The 13,418-nt window shown below is 49.6% G+C and overlaps 5 protein-coding genes across 5 annotated transcripts; 1 reads left to right on the top strand and 4 right to left on the bottom strand.

The window, feature by feature from the left end:
- Window positions 1-2,458: 2,458 nt before the first annotated feature.
- SCP_0405650 (Probable tRNA pseudouridine synthase) lies at window positions 2,459-3,639 on the bottom strand (the record flags this gene model as incomplete). The annotated part of the gene is made up of 4 exons (XM_027757297.1): window positions 2,459-3,020; window positions 3,070-3,224; window positions 3,277-3,332; window positions 3,390-3,639. The coding sequence occupies 4 exons, from the start codon at window positions 3,637-3,639 to the stop codon at window positions 2,459-2,461; spliced, it is 1,023 nt and encodes a 340-aa protein (XP_027613098.1).
- A 215-nt stretch (window positions 3,640-3,854) lies between these two features.
- Window positions 3,855-4,862, bottom strand: SCP_0405640 (NAD/NADP-dependent indole-3-acetaldehyde reductase; the record flags this gene model as incomplete). The annotated part of the gene is made up of 4 exons (XM_027757296.1): window positions 3,855-3,875; window positions 3,929-4,049; window positions 4,105-4,343; window positions 4,401-4,862. The coding sequence occupies 4 exons, from the start codon at window positions 4,860-4,862 to the stop codon at window positions 3,855-3,857; spliced, it is 843 nt and encodes a 280-aa protein (XP_027613097.1).
- Window positions 4,863-5,351: 489 nt separating this feature from the next.
- SCP_0405630 (NAD/NADP-dependent indole-3-acetaldehyde reductase) lies at window positions 5,352-6,510 on the bottom strand (the record flags this gene model as incomplete). The annotated part of the gene is made up of 5 exons (XM_027757295.1): window positions 5,352-5,372; window positions 5,443-5,563; window positions 5,626-5,864; window positions 5,920-6,108; window positions 6,178-6,510. 5 exons carry the CDS (start codon window positions 6,508-6,510, stop codon window positions 5,352-5,354), a joined length of 903 nt encoding a protein of 300 aa, XP_027613096.1.
- Window positions 6,511-9,825: 3,315 nt separating this feature from the next.
- SCP_0405620 (hypothetical protein) lies at window positions 9,826-10,758 on the bottom strand (the record flags this gene model as incomplete). The annotated part of the gene is made up of 3 exons (XM_027757294.1): window positions 9,826-10,202; window positions 10,252-10,297; window positions 10,753-10,758. 3 exons carry the CDS (start codon window positions 10,756-10,758, stop codon window positions 9,826-9,828), a joined length of 429 nt encoding a protein of 142 aa, XP_027613095.1.
- Window positions 10,759-12,406: 1,648 nt separating this feature from the next.
- Window positions 12,407-12,627, top strand: SCP_0405610 (hypothetical protein; the record flags this gene model as incomplete). The annotated part of the gene is made up of 2 exons (XM_027757293.1): window positions 12,407-12,450; window positions 12,507-12,627. 2 exons carry the CDS (start codon window positions 12,407-12,409, stop codon window positions 12,625-12,627), a joined length of 165 nt encoding a protein of 54 aa, XP_027613094.1.
- Window positions 12,628-13,418: the final 791 nt, after the last annotated feature.

The raw sequence follows: 13,418 nt of genomic DNA, 5'->3' as shown, positions 1-13,418 counted from the left end.
ATGAGGGCATGCCTCGAAGACATCATAGTTTACAGCGATAGATAGAAGAAGCCATGGATACATCAAGGATACATCAACCCCCACTAGAAAGTGCAAAGCAATGTTTAGGTGGCCTCAGTGAACATCTTTTTGCTATTTAACACCGTAATTTATGCTACTTTACCGGCTAATTAGCGTCAAGTAGCCCAGGTGTAATTTACAGTAATTTACGTAGGTAAAATAGAGGCGTTGCACTGAGCCTGGGTAATTTACCCGTCAAATAGACTGTCAGACCTATTTCCCCGCGCACTAGTACCGACCCGACTGGTTCACGAAGAACATAGGGATATACCACATACACACTAGCTACGCAGTAGGCCTCAATTGTCTTTACTTCTTATTCATCGCCTGTTCAAGTTGGACGAGATCTCGGACAGCACCATCGCCATCAGCGAGAGGCGCCTGTGGGACAGCCCACCATACTTAGCTATACAAGTTGTCCACAGACCCTTCGTGCCGGCTATTCCTGTCTTCGTGTCGAGGAAGTCTGCACGAGATACTGCTGCTTGCAAGACTTGGGCCTCTTTCAGTAAAGCAAGGTCCGAGACAACCAGTTCCGACAGCTCAAACAATCTTGCTACGGTTGGCTGAACAACACGAAAGGTGAATAGCGAGTGATTTACATCGGAGTGATAAATCAGGAGCAACGCACGGGAGCGACGTTTGCCAGGCCAGTAATGGCTCCATGGCCGTTTGCAAAAGTTGAAGGGACGAGGAGTGTCGGGATTCTTCCGCAGGTAGGAGAAAGTGAAGAAAGGATCAGAGACAACACCGCAAATACGCGTCAGCTTTCCGACATTGCCACAGCTAGATAGATGTCCGATATCGCAATAACCCATCGAAGTTATATGCGTACGTGAGCTTCACGCCAGCAACATTGGGATAGTCTCCGGCCAACTCTATGATCAGATCGGAGTCCAAATCAATGCATCCACTCGCTCCAGGATCTGCAGATCGAGCGTCAATAATGAATTCGTCGAGGAATACGATCGGAAGGAGGAACAGGAACTCACAATTGTAGATCAGTACCGGAATCGGACTACTCTCTGATACATCTCTGCAAAACGCCTTCAAGGCCATTCTGTGTCCACCAGCCAGTACTCGAACAAAATAAACGCTTGCAATGACGATCGCATAGTGGGCACCAACACCAACCTTCGCAGACCGAATGAACAGGTCAATCGTTTCGCGGGTACTACCAACGCCCGTACCAGCTATTATTGGTACGTCGCCAAGGCCTGCATCAACAAAAGCCCCAACGAGCGGTCTGGATAACCGTTATCCATTCTGCATGCGTCAAGTGGTGGCCCTCTCCCATGCTTCCGGCGAGAAGTGGGTGAACACCGGCCTTCCCCAGCATGGCACAGCTTTCTCGAGCGACCTCAGATCTTGAACACAACACATCAGACGTAAATTTGGAGGACAGTCAAGAGATGACGTACTGAGATACTCGGATTCTGGTTTAAAAAGGGTAGAAATAGGGGCATAGACACCGGGTTTTAACGGACGGAGACCGATGCGGAAATAGCTGTGTTCTATCTTACCTCAAGTCTCCCTTGGGACTCGGGGATGAGGCGAATTCAGAACGAAGATTTGAGCGGTAAAGACTCATTGGTTGTTATGACTTTGTTAGAACTTTCGAGAGCTGGCACCTCGGTGAAAAAAATGCCCGAAAAGCATAGGCGTACCTCATTGGTTGCTCGATGCTGCCTCTCCTGGGATTTGCCCTCGTGAGCATCAATACGACAACATCTACAACGGGACGAGCATTCAATGTAGACCCTGTAGCCCAACGACGCCTGCTAGATAGATTTGTTGCTTCAGATTAGAACTCCTCCGAGGTCATCTCCGCTTTCTCTCCGCGCTCCGTTCAGTTGTTCTCAGAGCTTTGATTTCATCTCCTGGACGAATAACGTCATAAATGGCTGGACAATAAGGTATCAATAAGCCGAAAAGAATGGACGTCAGACGGTGGTGTAGAAGTGACGGATCACACACCTAACAAGATTTCAAAAACAGGACGCCAAAAGGTATTAAATGGCGTCAAGCACTGCACTCGATTACGACGAGGCGTCAAATGACTGCCTACTGCTGCTACCGGTCGGTTGAATATTCTGGATGTTTGATAAGGCGGAGAAGTCCAGCATCAAGTCCACATACATATGATTGTCCGATTACTCGCCGCACTGCCGTTATTTCAGCAGAAGAGTGGCGGCAGAGAAGATAACAATTCGGGCCGATAGCTGATAGACTGTAAGTTGACCACTGTTCTGCGCAGGCGATAGTTGTCAATCATCCCAGCACAAGGAGATATTCCTTGCCATGTAGTTTCTATTAGGAAGCGGTATATGTATGACAACTTATTGCACGGTGAGTACATGGCGATGAGAAAAAATTACTGGTGACATACCGATACAAATTAGTTGCTCTTGTCAATTCCCTTACCTTCAATGATTTCTAGTCGGTCCATCACTTCCCTCTCCCATTCTGCCCATCCATTGGCATCAATTTCTCCTACATCTTCCCTCGCCTTTGTGAAGACCTCGAACGGAACACATGGAAGATCGGTGTTTTCTGTGGGCTCCAGCGAGAACCGACCTTGCCGGGAGCGCGTAAGGGTGACAACATGGGCAGATGATTCCAAGGCATGCCCGAGGTCATGCACGATAGACCGCACGTATGTGCCGCCCGATACGCTCATCCGCAGGACAAATGCCGTCGGAGCCTCTGTTCCATTTTCTTCAGGCTCATCTTCAATGGTGGCATTCGTTTCGACGCCCTGGAGCGCTTTCTCCATCGCCTTCTTTTCCTCCTCCGAGAATTTCTTTTCTGGCCAGCGGAAATCATGCTTACTCCCTTTCCAGTCGACAAGCTCGAGAGAATGCACGGTAACCTTGCGTTGTTCTATAGGGCGTGGTAGAGGGATGCCCTTCCGTGCATATTCATACAGCGGTTTTCCGTCCATCTTCAGAGCAGAAAATCTACAGGAGACGACATGAGAAAATTTGGATTCAACAAGAGACTACGTACATTGGTGGCACCTGCGTAATCTCTCCTCTGAATTGATCTAAGGCGCCTTCGACCTTCTCGCGGGTAACGTGTCGCCATGGAGTGACGCGGACTTGCTTTCCTTCACTATCATATGTATCCGTCTCACACCCAAGAAGACAGGTCGTACGGTACTCCTAGACGCATATAGTGAATAAAGTTCTTGTACGGCGACTGTAATACCCTCACCTTAACACAGTCTAGAAATTCACTCAGCTTCTTCGTGCCCTTTCCTACTCCTACAACTGTTTACATCAAAGGTAAGATCGAGCTCTCAGACGGGTCGACCAGACAATATTTACCAAGAACTCCATCTGCCAGAGGATCCAGAGTGCCTCCTTGACCGATCTTGACCGGAAAACGGTCGTGCTTACCGCGTTTCGTTTTGCCTCTCGATCCATTGGCCTTCTTCAATTTGTCCCCTTCCACGAACAAGCGAGAAGTTCCGACCAGTTGCTTGATTTCTTCGACAACGGCCATAGACGTCAGTCCGGATGGCTTGATCACTCCAAAGAGCGCAGAGATGGGTAAGGTGGACGGCGCTTTGGGCATTGTTGGTTGGGCACTTCCGCAAGATAGAATGAACAACGAATTGTAGTTATATGAAGTCGACTTGGACTCAAATTCAGTCCGTGGTCTGATTCAACAAACAGATCGCCTAAAAACGCGTGCCATTCTCCATGACGTAATCGTTCTCTCGGCATATTCCCTACATTTTACTCCACAGAACTGCTCTTCAAGGCTCAACTGTACTGTCTCTCGCTCGATCAATCATCCAACCAGTTTTGCTATAGTACGCCCTCAATGAGCGCGGGAATTGGTGGAACAGGGAAGAACGTACGAATACACGATGATGAACTTTCGATCCGGCCACATCAATAGCTCCCACCTCTTCAGCGGTGAGATCAGGTAAGGTCTCAACTTCCAAATACTCCTTGATTCTCTCTTCCTTTGAACTTGTACTGCACGAAGTAGATCAGCATTATTTTACGACCGCCCGTGCAAATTTAGGCGAACCTGATGGCAGGATATCCCTTCGTCTTTAACCACAGCTGCAACACTTGTCCGTCAGAAATCGGTTTGCCGACGATCTTCGCGATCCTCTCTCCGACAGATGCCAAGATTGGGTCGACCGGACCGCCCTTGAAATGCACAATGGGTGTCAACCCCGCGTAAGAGCACAGGAGAATGTTGTGTTCCTTCATGTATTCTTCCACCGGTTGACTCGCCTTGAAGATGTATGGATGGTACTCAATCTGAGACAAGGTAACACTTGGTGTACCGCATGGTAAGTTCATTGGATTGTTGCTCACCTGGTTCACAGCAGGAACAACAGTTGCACCAACTGCAATCTCCTCAAAATCTTGGACACGGAAGTTTGACACGCCGATACTCCTAGCGAGGCCCTCCTTCTGCAGTTCCTCCACTTCTTTCCATACCGTGTTCAGCTTCCCCACGTGTGTCACAGGAGAATGTATGAGGAACAGGTCGACGTAGTCCAGCTGTAACTTTTTCAGGGACAGCACGAGCGTGTCGCGGACGGTTTGCTGCTCCGGGATTTTCCAGAGCTTTGTGGTCACGAAGAGAGAAGAACGAGGCTTTCCTGACGCAGCGATCCCTGCTCCGAGAGACTCTTCGTTATCGTACGCCTGGGCACCGTCAAGGTGGACGATGCCGGTCGTAATGGCGAGGATAACAGCTTTCTCTGCATCCTTGTTGTAAAACGCGGTGCCGGTTCCAAAGCCTAGCCATGGGATATTTCGGCCGTCGCGCATAGTAATTGTCAAAGAAGACATTCTTGTGCAATGGAGATGGTCGTTTCAACGGATTTCCAGCTCGTGATACTTGGGACCGGTCGTGAGTGCCCTTTTATATGGAGTCAGATCGATAGCGGTATCGGAGAAACCAATAATTGCCCATTGGAGGCTATTATAAATGAGCATTAATGTCGCTGACGCGCGGGGTCCGTGGAGAGAAAGAACATCCGGCTCTGAGAACTGAGACTAGTCCGATACTCCGAGTGGAGGTTGCAATTGTAAGCACCTCCGCCCACTGGCGAGGACAACCACGGTTCTCCGGATGCAAAGTCAGAGATTCTGCCCAGCATCGGACGTCCGAGTCAGACCTGTATCTCGCACCAATCGCGACAGCATACAACACTTCACGTGCAAGGCACCAGCAGTACATCTAGTACTACGAGCTATGACAATCTTACACCGACACCGCTAGGGAGCATCATATCAATCGAATTCTGTACGAGTGCCTTAATCGTCCCACCACGTAGACTGGTCACGACAGCAGAAGCAAAGAGAATATTAATGAATCGCGCACCAGACACATAGATCGGAGACGCACAAAGAAACGGTGATGAGCTTTCGAACCCGCTTCGTCTATCGCATCCACTTCTTCAGTCGTGAGCCTAGGCAAGGTCTGAACGGCCCAATACTCCTTGATTCGCTCCTCCTTCGTGCTTGTTCTGGGTCGTAGAACAGATGTTTGGTGAGATCAATATCTCGAAACAACAAACCCATCACGTACGTGATTGCGGGTATTCCCTTAGCTCGTAACCACAACTGCAATACTTGTCCATCGGTGGCCGTCTCTCTTGCCGTCAGCTCAACTCTTGCGCGGATAGGCTTCAATACTGGATCCAGCTGTCCATCCTTCACGCGCGTGATAGGTGATAGTCCTCCGAACGAGGTCGGAAGAATGTTCTGCTTCTTCATGTACTCGATAACAGGCTGGTCTGCCTTGAGCACATAAGGGTGATATTCAATCTTCGACCCAAGAGATCAGCTCATCAGCATTGCAGTTGTTTGATGTATGACGAACCTGATTAACTGCAGGAACAACGCTAGCACCCTTCGAGATCTCTTCAAAGTCTTGCACGCGAAAATTGGAGACTCCAATGCTCTTTGCTAGTCCCTCCTTCTGCAGTTCCTCGACTTGTTTCCACACCGAATTTAACTCACCCTCATGGTTTTTAGGCGAGTGGACAAGAAAGAGATCGACATAGTCTAGCTGCAGTTACAACGCGAGGGTATCGCGAACGGTCTGTCCGGCAGGTATCTTCCCGAGTTTGGTGGTCACAAAGAGCGAAGAGCGGGGCTTGCCTGAAACAGCGAGGCCAGCCCCGAGGGACTCCTCGTTGCGGTAAGACTGGGCACCATCTAGGTGGAGGATACCGTTGGAGATGGCAAGGGCGACAAGCTCCTCAGCATCTCTGCCGTTCAAGGCGGTCCCGGTCCCAAAGGCTAACCAAGGGATCGTATTGTTGTCATTCAGCGGGATATCAAGATTGAGAGAAGACATAGGGAATACCGGTGAAGTAGCGGGTGAAGTAAGGGAGTATTGCCGCAACAGAGTAAGCCCTGCCACGGCGCAGGTGATGACCGCTGTATACGCCCTCCAGGACCTCATCATGATAGTCCAGGACAAGAGCTAAAGATACCGACTTTGCGGAAGCCTGATACTGATAGCGAGCTCGCACTATTCCGCTGTCCCAGGATGCCGTGGATGAGCAGGTATCGCAACTTCCACAGACCGTGCTAGGCTCGTTAACCAGCCTCTAGTAGATAGGAAGAAGGAGTCGTTCCTCTATATAGATCGTGCGTTCAGTGAGATCTTGCAGTGTTCCACCTTTGGTCATATTACTCCATGTATCTATATGTCGCGGGGTGAATATGAATGGATACGGTGACGATGGTATCTCGTATAATTGCGCTATGTTCAAGTTGACGCCCGCATGCGCAGAGAGCCTGCCCTAAGGAGAGAAACTTTTATGGCCTTCGGTGCGCCTCAGCACTCATCTTTTAACAACTACACAGGCGCTAGTATACCACATGCTGAATTGTCCCTTTCAATGACGATTCTCCATCTCTTAGCAGCCTCAGAATCAAGGTTCGCTCTTTGGCCGGTCTTTCGGAGCCTCGTGGAACGAACGGTCACCTAGCGTTTCCGACATCTTACGTTGTACCTGCTCCTGATGTGAATATATAATTTGGCATGAAGTACAGAGCACTACAAAGAGTTTCAGCAACGGAGATTGCGAAATATCGGAACTCGAGCTTGACTTCTCGATGCTGGTGTCTCACCTCCACCGTGGTCTAATCCCAAAGGCAGTGTAGCTACTCTGCTTCAACCTTCGTGCCTCAGGATATCCATCAGCAAAAGTGCACAATTGTTACAACGGATTCTGACGGTTGTAGTATTCGCCCGCATGTGATAACAGGTTAGAATGTCATCGTAAGCCGTTAGAATAATGGGGCTGCGTTGCAACCTCTGTAATCCTTTCAAATCCGTTGCGATGCTCGGTAACGTAGATGACTGATTGCAATGCCATTACACTGCACTATAAACCTATGTAACAGATTACAGGAACATAGTGATTAATAGTGATTATATTGAAGGCAGAGACTCAAGACATATTCGACAAGGGAGCACAGAACAACGTCCACGGAACGACTACACTAGCCTGTTGAAAGTCATTTACCTGCCCGCGGACTCCAGCTCGTCCATACCGTTTCTTCGACTCCGAGATCCTTTGCATATCCCGCGTTATCCTCGTTCCGATATTCACTGCCCATTTTATGTTCTGTGGCCGCATAATACCGGCAGGAATATGAATAGGGCCTTGAGCAAACCAGCCCCTTCACGCGGTCTTGGGTCAAACTTGTGTACGTAGCAAAGTAGTCAAAGTCAAAGGCACACGGTGACGGCCCAGTCGGCTTGCGAAGCGACTCTTCCCAATTTGGAAGCTACACAACAGTGATGACGTAGTACATTTCTCTCCTCCCGGTCATATAAGAGGCGGTCGGTCTCTTCTGGTGTCCTTCGCTGCTTTGATTCCTCCTTGTATGTCGACGCATTCTTGGCGGCACAGCCGCTTTTCTGACGACAACAATGACAACGACGCCACAGAACCGCGCCTCGCCAACGTTAACACCGTGTCCACCGAGTTCTGTGCCCTTCTCATTCTACATATGTGCCCTTCCTCCAGGACGTGCCCTAAGAGCTTCTCGTCCATTTAGAGTGACACACTTGTGCCCTTCCACTGCTCACACACCTATCTGTACGACTGCAGTATGTGTTCTGTCTTGTCTTTGCTGTCATGAATTGGGAATAGGATCATGGTACATGCCGTATCGTGATGGATGGAGCTAGTGCTCTTGATGCATACACCCCACCAGATCGAGCCTGAGCAGGGGCATGTACTATTGAGATCCCTTGAACTGCCTAGGCTTCACACTTTGCGACCGTCCACAGTGCATATACCGAGTCAAGATTTGGACACCGGCCATACTGGCAACAGTGGGCTCGCGATGCCCAGCCAGTGAGTAATCATGCACTCTAGACGGTAACATAATTAATGCGCTCTCCCCGCAGGCCTGCCCACACTGGACCGGTTCATCTTCGCAAAGCTCGCGATGTTTCAACTGATATATTGAGCACGTATCATTGCCTGCATGACAACTTACCTGATAAATTCCTTTATTATAGACAGGTCTTTCGTGCAGATGGCAGCAGGAATGTGCGCTCAGACTGCCGCAATGACAGCAACGGTCTGGCAACTTTGAAAGAACGACACTACAGTCAGTAGGCCCCAGGTTCGTTGACCTCAATGTACACACCAAGTGTAGCACTATCTCACAGCATTCTGCACAGACTGCCTTTGCATTTCTGTACTCTTGCTACCCTCTCCTGGATGGTCTTGTTGGGCCTCGTTGTTGAGATTTAACTGCCTCTGTTCCTCGCTGCCGCTTCTCCTTGCTGTGGCGCTTTCTCAACCTTTGTGCTCTTTCGGACATCCAGCTCACCTCTTGATGGTCATCCTACTCTCGCGCCAGCTCGTGGTGTTCCGTTTTTGTGCCCTCTTTAGGTTTTGCACTGCTCTCCTGTTCTATTTGGCACTCATGCGGACTGTGGTGAACTCTCTGTATTCATAGTCACACCTGTTGTATGTTATGTTGTATTTGCCGCAATGATTACTATATTTCCTGTCCTGTGCTCTGTCCACCGGGAGTAAGTCTATTTATACAGCCATTATAAGTTGTCTCTGGCATTGCCACTGCTTACAATCCCATCAGGATGCCTTATAAACCTGGGAATCCATGGTAATGAGTCCCAAATATTCCAGGTATTCGGAATAGATTGTGTACATTGCGAATGGATTAACAAATATTTTGAGGCATTGGGAAATATTCAGAACCACCGTAGAGAAGTTACAATCCATTACAACTTTGCTCAATAATTTCGAGTGTTGTAACGGATTTCCTAGATTACGATGCTATGTAACCGATGGTAACAGAAGTGCACTTTTGCTGATGTCCGTGTCTGACCCCCGCCGCACACTCTTCACTCATATCCTTTATATAAAGACTTTGACTGGAGTTGAAGTACTGAGCACTGATCAGGTATCACTCACATCTCTTCAACCCACGGAAAGTTGAAACCCATCAAATTAAAACACAGTGCAAAGGAGGGCAGGAATTTCATTAAATATGCAGCACTCAATGCTCCCCGTGGGGAGCGGGGCATCATTTTGTGCAATCACTGTAGTAACCATAGATTCACCGTCGTGCTAGCAGCCTCGGTGTGGGTCACGGTATATTCAGCTGTCGGAGAAGAGTGCATCATGGCTGGCTGGTAAACTGGTTCAGACGGTGGTGTATACTTTTTTTGGTAGCGTTGCATTAGCGGCATACCGGTAAGCTAGAGAATAAGTCTCACATAGTATTGTTAGTCCGACACGGCAACCACAGCAGGTTCCGGGGTGTATGGCACAGCCGCGGTGTGCGCCATGACTATGAATTTGTTGTAATGTTCGCCAGTGTACGGGGTGTCGTATGTTACTATGGGAGTGAGTATCTGCGTGACAGTTCGGAGGGGGGTCACGATGAGCACCACAGCTGCTAAGGCGAGCGGGGTAATTCCACCACAAGCCCACCGATGATAGGCCCCAAGAGTAAAATGGATCGTGGTCTTGTGAGGCAACGAATAGGTTTGGGCAGCAGCGGAACTCGGTGCATCATTCAGAGTTTGAGTAGGGAAGCCTTCCCCAGGCGACCCCGCGGGTACTAGATAGAGACCCTCTCCACCAGCATAATCAGACTTGTCTAAAGCAAATTCACTCGACTTTCTGATCATGCACCTAAGTGCACCGACTTTCGCCAGCGACTAGCATCGCTGCTGCTATGTCCCACTTGACTTCCTAAGCGTAGATAAATGGTTATCGTAGACATTGGTCTGAGCAACGCTGCGCCCACTACGTCGGCGTATGCCCACGGAGCAGTAGCCGTACCAGCCAGGATGGTATGCAGATATCTAGAAGAGATAATTGTTTAGCCCAGGTAGAATCTATGAAAGATGGAGATATACACAGCATTATAAATGTCTGCATCGTAATAGCCAGCGACCCAGCTCGCCGATCCGATGATTGTCTATTGTGGGCGAACACAAGCTCTTTGAAGGCAAATGACTGGGAAGGCTCACAGAGGTATCTGATCATTCTGACAATAGCCACACACACTGATCAATGAGTAAAAGCTTGGACCACCTAGTGTAATATAGGTCTGCACGGCACTGACGAATCAGTCTGCGCAGGAAGGCGGACTGAGCACTGCAGCAACACGAGAATAATATTTCAGCGATAATGACCGCACTTACATCCATGGCAGAGGCAGCTACGAGACATGGGCTCTGGCTCAGCGAATCCGACATCTGCATCGACTCGGAGATCTGAGATGGAACGAGAAAGAATGCACCTCAGTATGGTGGCATTTAGGTGACGGTTCAATTTCTGACACTGACGTCAGCTTGTCAGTTCGGTTGATGTCACCTTGCTTGATCAGCATGGCAAAGACCCTTGTCACCGCCTCCAGAGCCGAGCTGGTGGCAGCTCACTGTCTCCTTCACGGATTCTACGTGGAGGTCATTGCACACTTGGGCATGGTGATTCACAGAGAAGTCTGCATTGGAAAGGACAAAACATCGGCAATGTAACACAATTTTGATGTGACTCATGATATACTCAGCACGAGCGTCGCCCCGAATACTTCCCATAAGCGACTACCAGCAGCTTGATGGCTTTGTCGAATCCTGAAAGTACCTGTGAGTTATCTTCCTGAAGTTAATTTTTGAACGGAACCGGCAGGCTGACGAACAATGCAGCTGCTGAGCAGATCTGTGCAATTTGGCAAGGTACCTCTTGCAAGTCCTCCGCAAGTCATCCATCGTGACTCGCATGCTGAATGCAGTGTCTGGCAAGATTTCGGATTCTGCAGAATGGCAAGTGCATCTGACATGCAGGAGCCGAGCATCTCCCCTCCCTTCTCGTGAGTTTGCTTTTGCATCGTCTCATGTATATTGCATGGCTGAAGTGCGCTCCAGATACATCTGTCTACACTCCTAATTCTCGGAGTCTGCGTGTAGAAGGGCTCTCAGTACTACATCCCCGAGCTCTGGAAAACTCGATATCCTCGTGTCCTGCGGGCATGTCTCGGATAGCAACATTGCGGTCAGCTCTCTCCAAGCTGAACTGAGCCTGCTGCATCCTCCCTGTCCTGTTTTTCCCGCCTCTGACACCTTGGACATGGCTTTATTGTGTACTCGGGAATATGGCTAGGAATGCCCTTTTTTCGACATCTGAAGAGTGCATTTCACTCCGCACTTCAAGTGGACTCCGCTCTCATTGTGGTTCCTCCACGAGAATTTTTGACGACTCACGAGCTCAGTCCATCCCTCCTCGTCTTGAGACCTGCACTGCCAGATTTCGACATCCGCTGAGTATGGGGCTATGCATGCTCATTGTATACCTCGGTGACTCTGTTTTCTTATATTGGGTGATGTAGATCTGCAGCTTCTTCATCCTGCTCTCTTCCTCATACCGGCTCCAAGGTTCGGCTGTCGGTGAGCAGGGCCTGCAATGCGGGTGCCTCTCCCATGGTTGATTCGATTTTTTCCCATCCTATGAGCAGCACATTGGTGCCTTGCATGCCCTTTCCTTTTGCATGCAAAGTCCAGATGTTGATATCGTATGAGTGAGGCCTGCGACAATGGATTCCCTCTGCCCCACAGGTTCTCGTAGTTCAGCATATGCACACTGTTGACTCGATTACGGATGTTATACATGATTCTGGGTCACTCCCGTGCTCCCTGCAATCCCGGTGAGCTGGACGCCCGCAGCCTGCCTTCCTGCGCGTCAAATTGAAGCCGACATCATGGCCAGTGGGCAGAACTCGCACCACTGGACCCCTTCATGCATTCAATACAACTTTTTGACGTCCGACGACAGCGCATTCGCACCTGGCTTGCGTTCGCCATGCGCCTCGGGCCATACTTGCAAATTGAAGATTTCAATGTCCGGTGAGCAAGCCTCGCGACCTCCTTTATCCCCACATTTGCTTATCTTACTCATGTAGAGCTGCCTCACCAGTGTCCTCGATCACATCCAGCAGTGGAGATGTCCGTGGCTCCGACATCCCTTGCTTGCGAGGAAGACCGGCCTTTGAAAATCAAGATCCTGGCGTCTCGCTCCCGTGAGCGAGCTTTGCGGAGATGGACTGCCTCCAGCACCTGACCATATTGTAGGTCCACTCAATGATCTGCAGGAGCTTGCTGAACTTCTCGCAGGATGGTGTCAAAGTGAGGCCAATCGGCCTAGAGCACCGCTTGCGTAGGGCATCAGGGTAACCTTGCGTATTCGTGGCTGGCCAATCGGCTGCTGAATCCTCGCGACTAGATTATCTCTGCTCATGCTTCTCCGAGTCCCAAGCCGATGCAGTTGCCCTACTCCCATGCGCTCTACATGATCATCATTACGCTCGCAATGATACTTTGGTTATACATCTTTCTCCGGCCTTCTATCCGGCCAAGCTTGCATCAAGGTATGTACTACGAACATACAAGCGCACATGCAGGTACGTCACGCAATGCACCACTCCTGTTACGCGGCAGCGAAACACGAGCGTCTAGTCTAGTCGTCACGAGACAAGGTCTTAGTCTAAGACACAAGTCCGTTCAAGTGACACTTCTGGCGATGTCCTCGCACTGAAGGTCGATCAGAGTTTGTTCTTATGACTCGTAGTAGCTGTCTGCTACTGACGGTCGATCTCAGTCAAAGGCAAGTGAAAAGCTGGTTTAATGGTAACCAGGTCGAGATGGGGATCCAGCTCGACAAGGTCGTTTACTTATACAAAAGGTATCCGCAGTACTACGCAGTAATGCGGGATCGTTCATTGGCTAGATAAGGTGAAACGATATCTGGGCAAGGTAACAGCGAGGAAGTAATATGTATGAGAAAGCTGAGTAAGGTCGTGAGAGATAATCAGTAC

The sequence above is a fragment of the Sparassis crispa genome, assembly GCF_003851025.1.
Source record: "Sparassis crispa DNA, contig_000003F, whole genome shotgun sequence".
Classification (NCBI taxonomy): Eukaryota; Fungi; Basidiomycota; class Agaricomycetes; order Polyporales; family Sparassidaceae; genus Sparassis; species Sparassis crispa.
The sequence above is the reverse complement of the archived record's forward strand: the minus strand, read 5'-3'. Positions and strand labels throughout refer to the sequence as shown.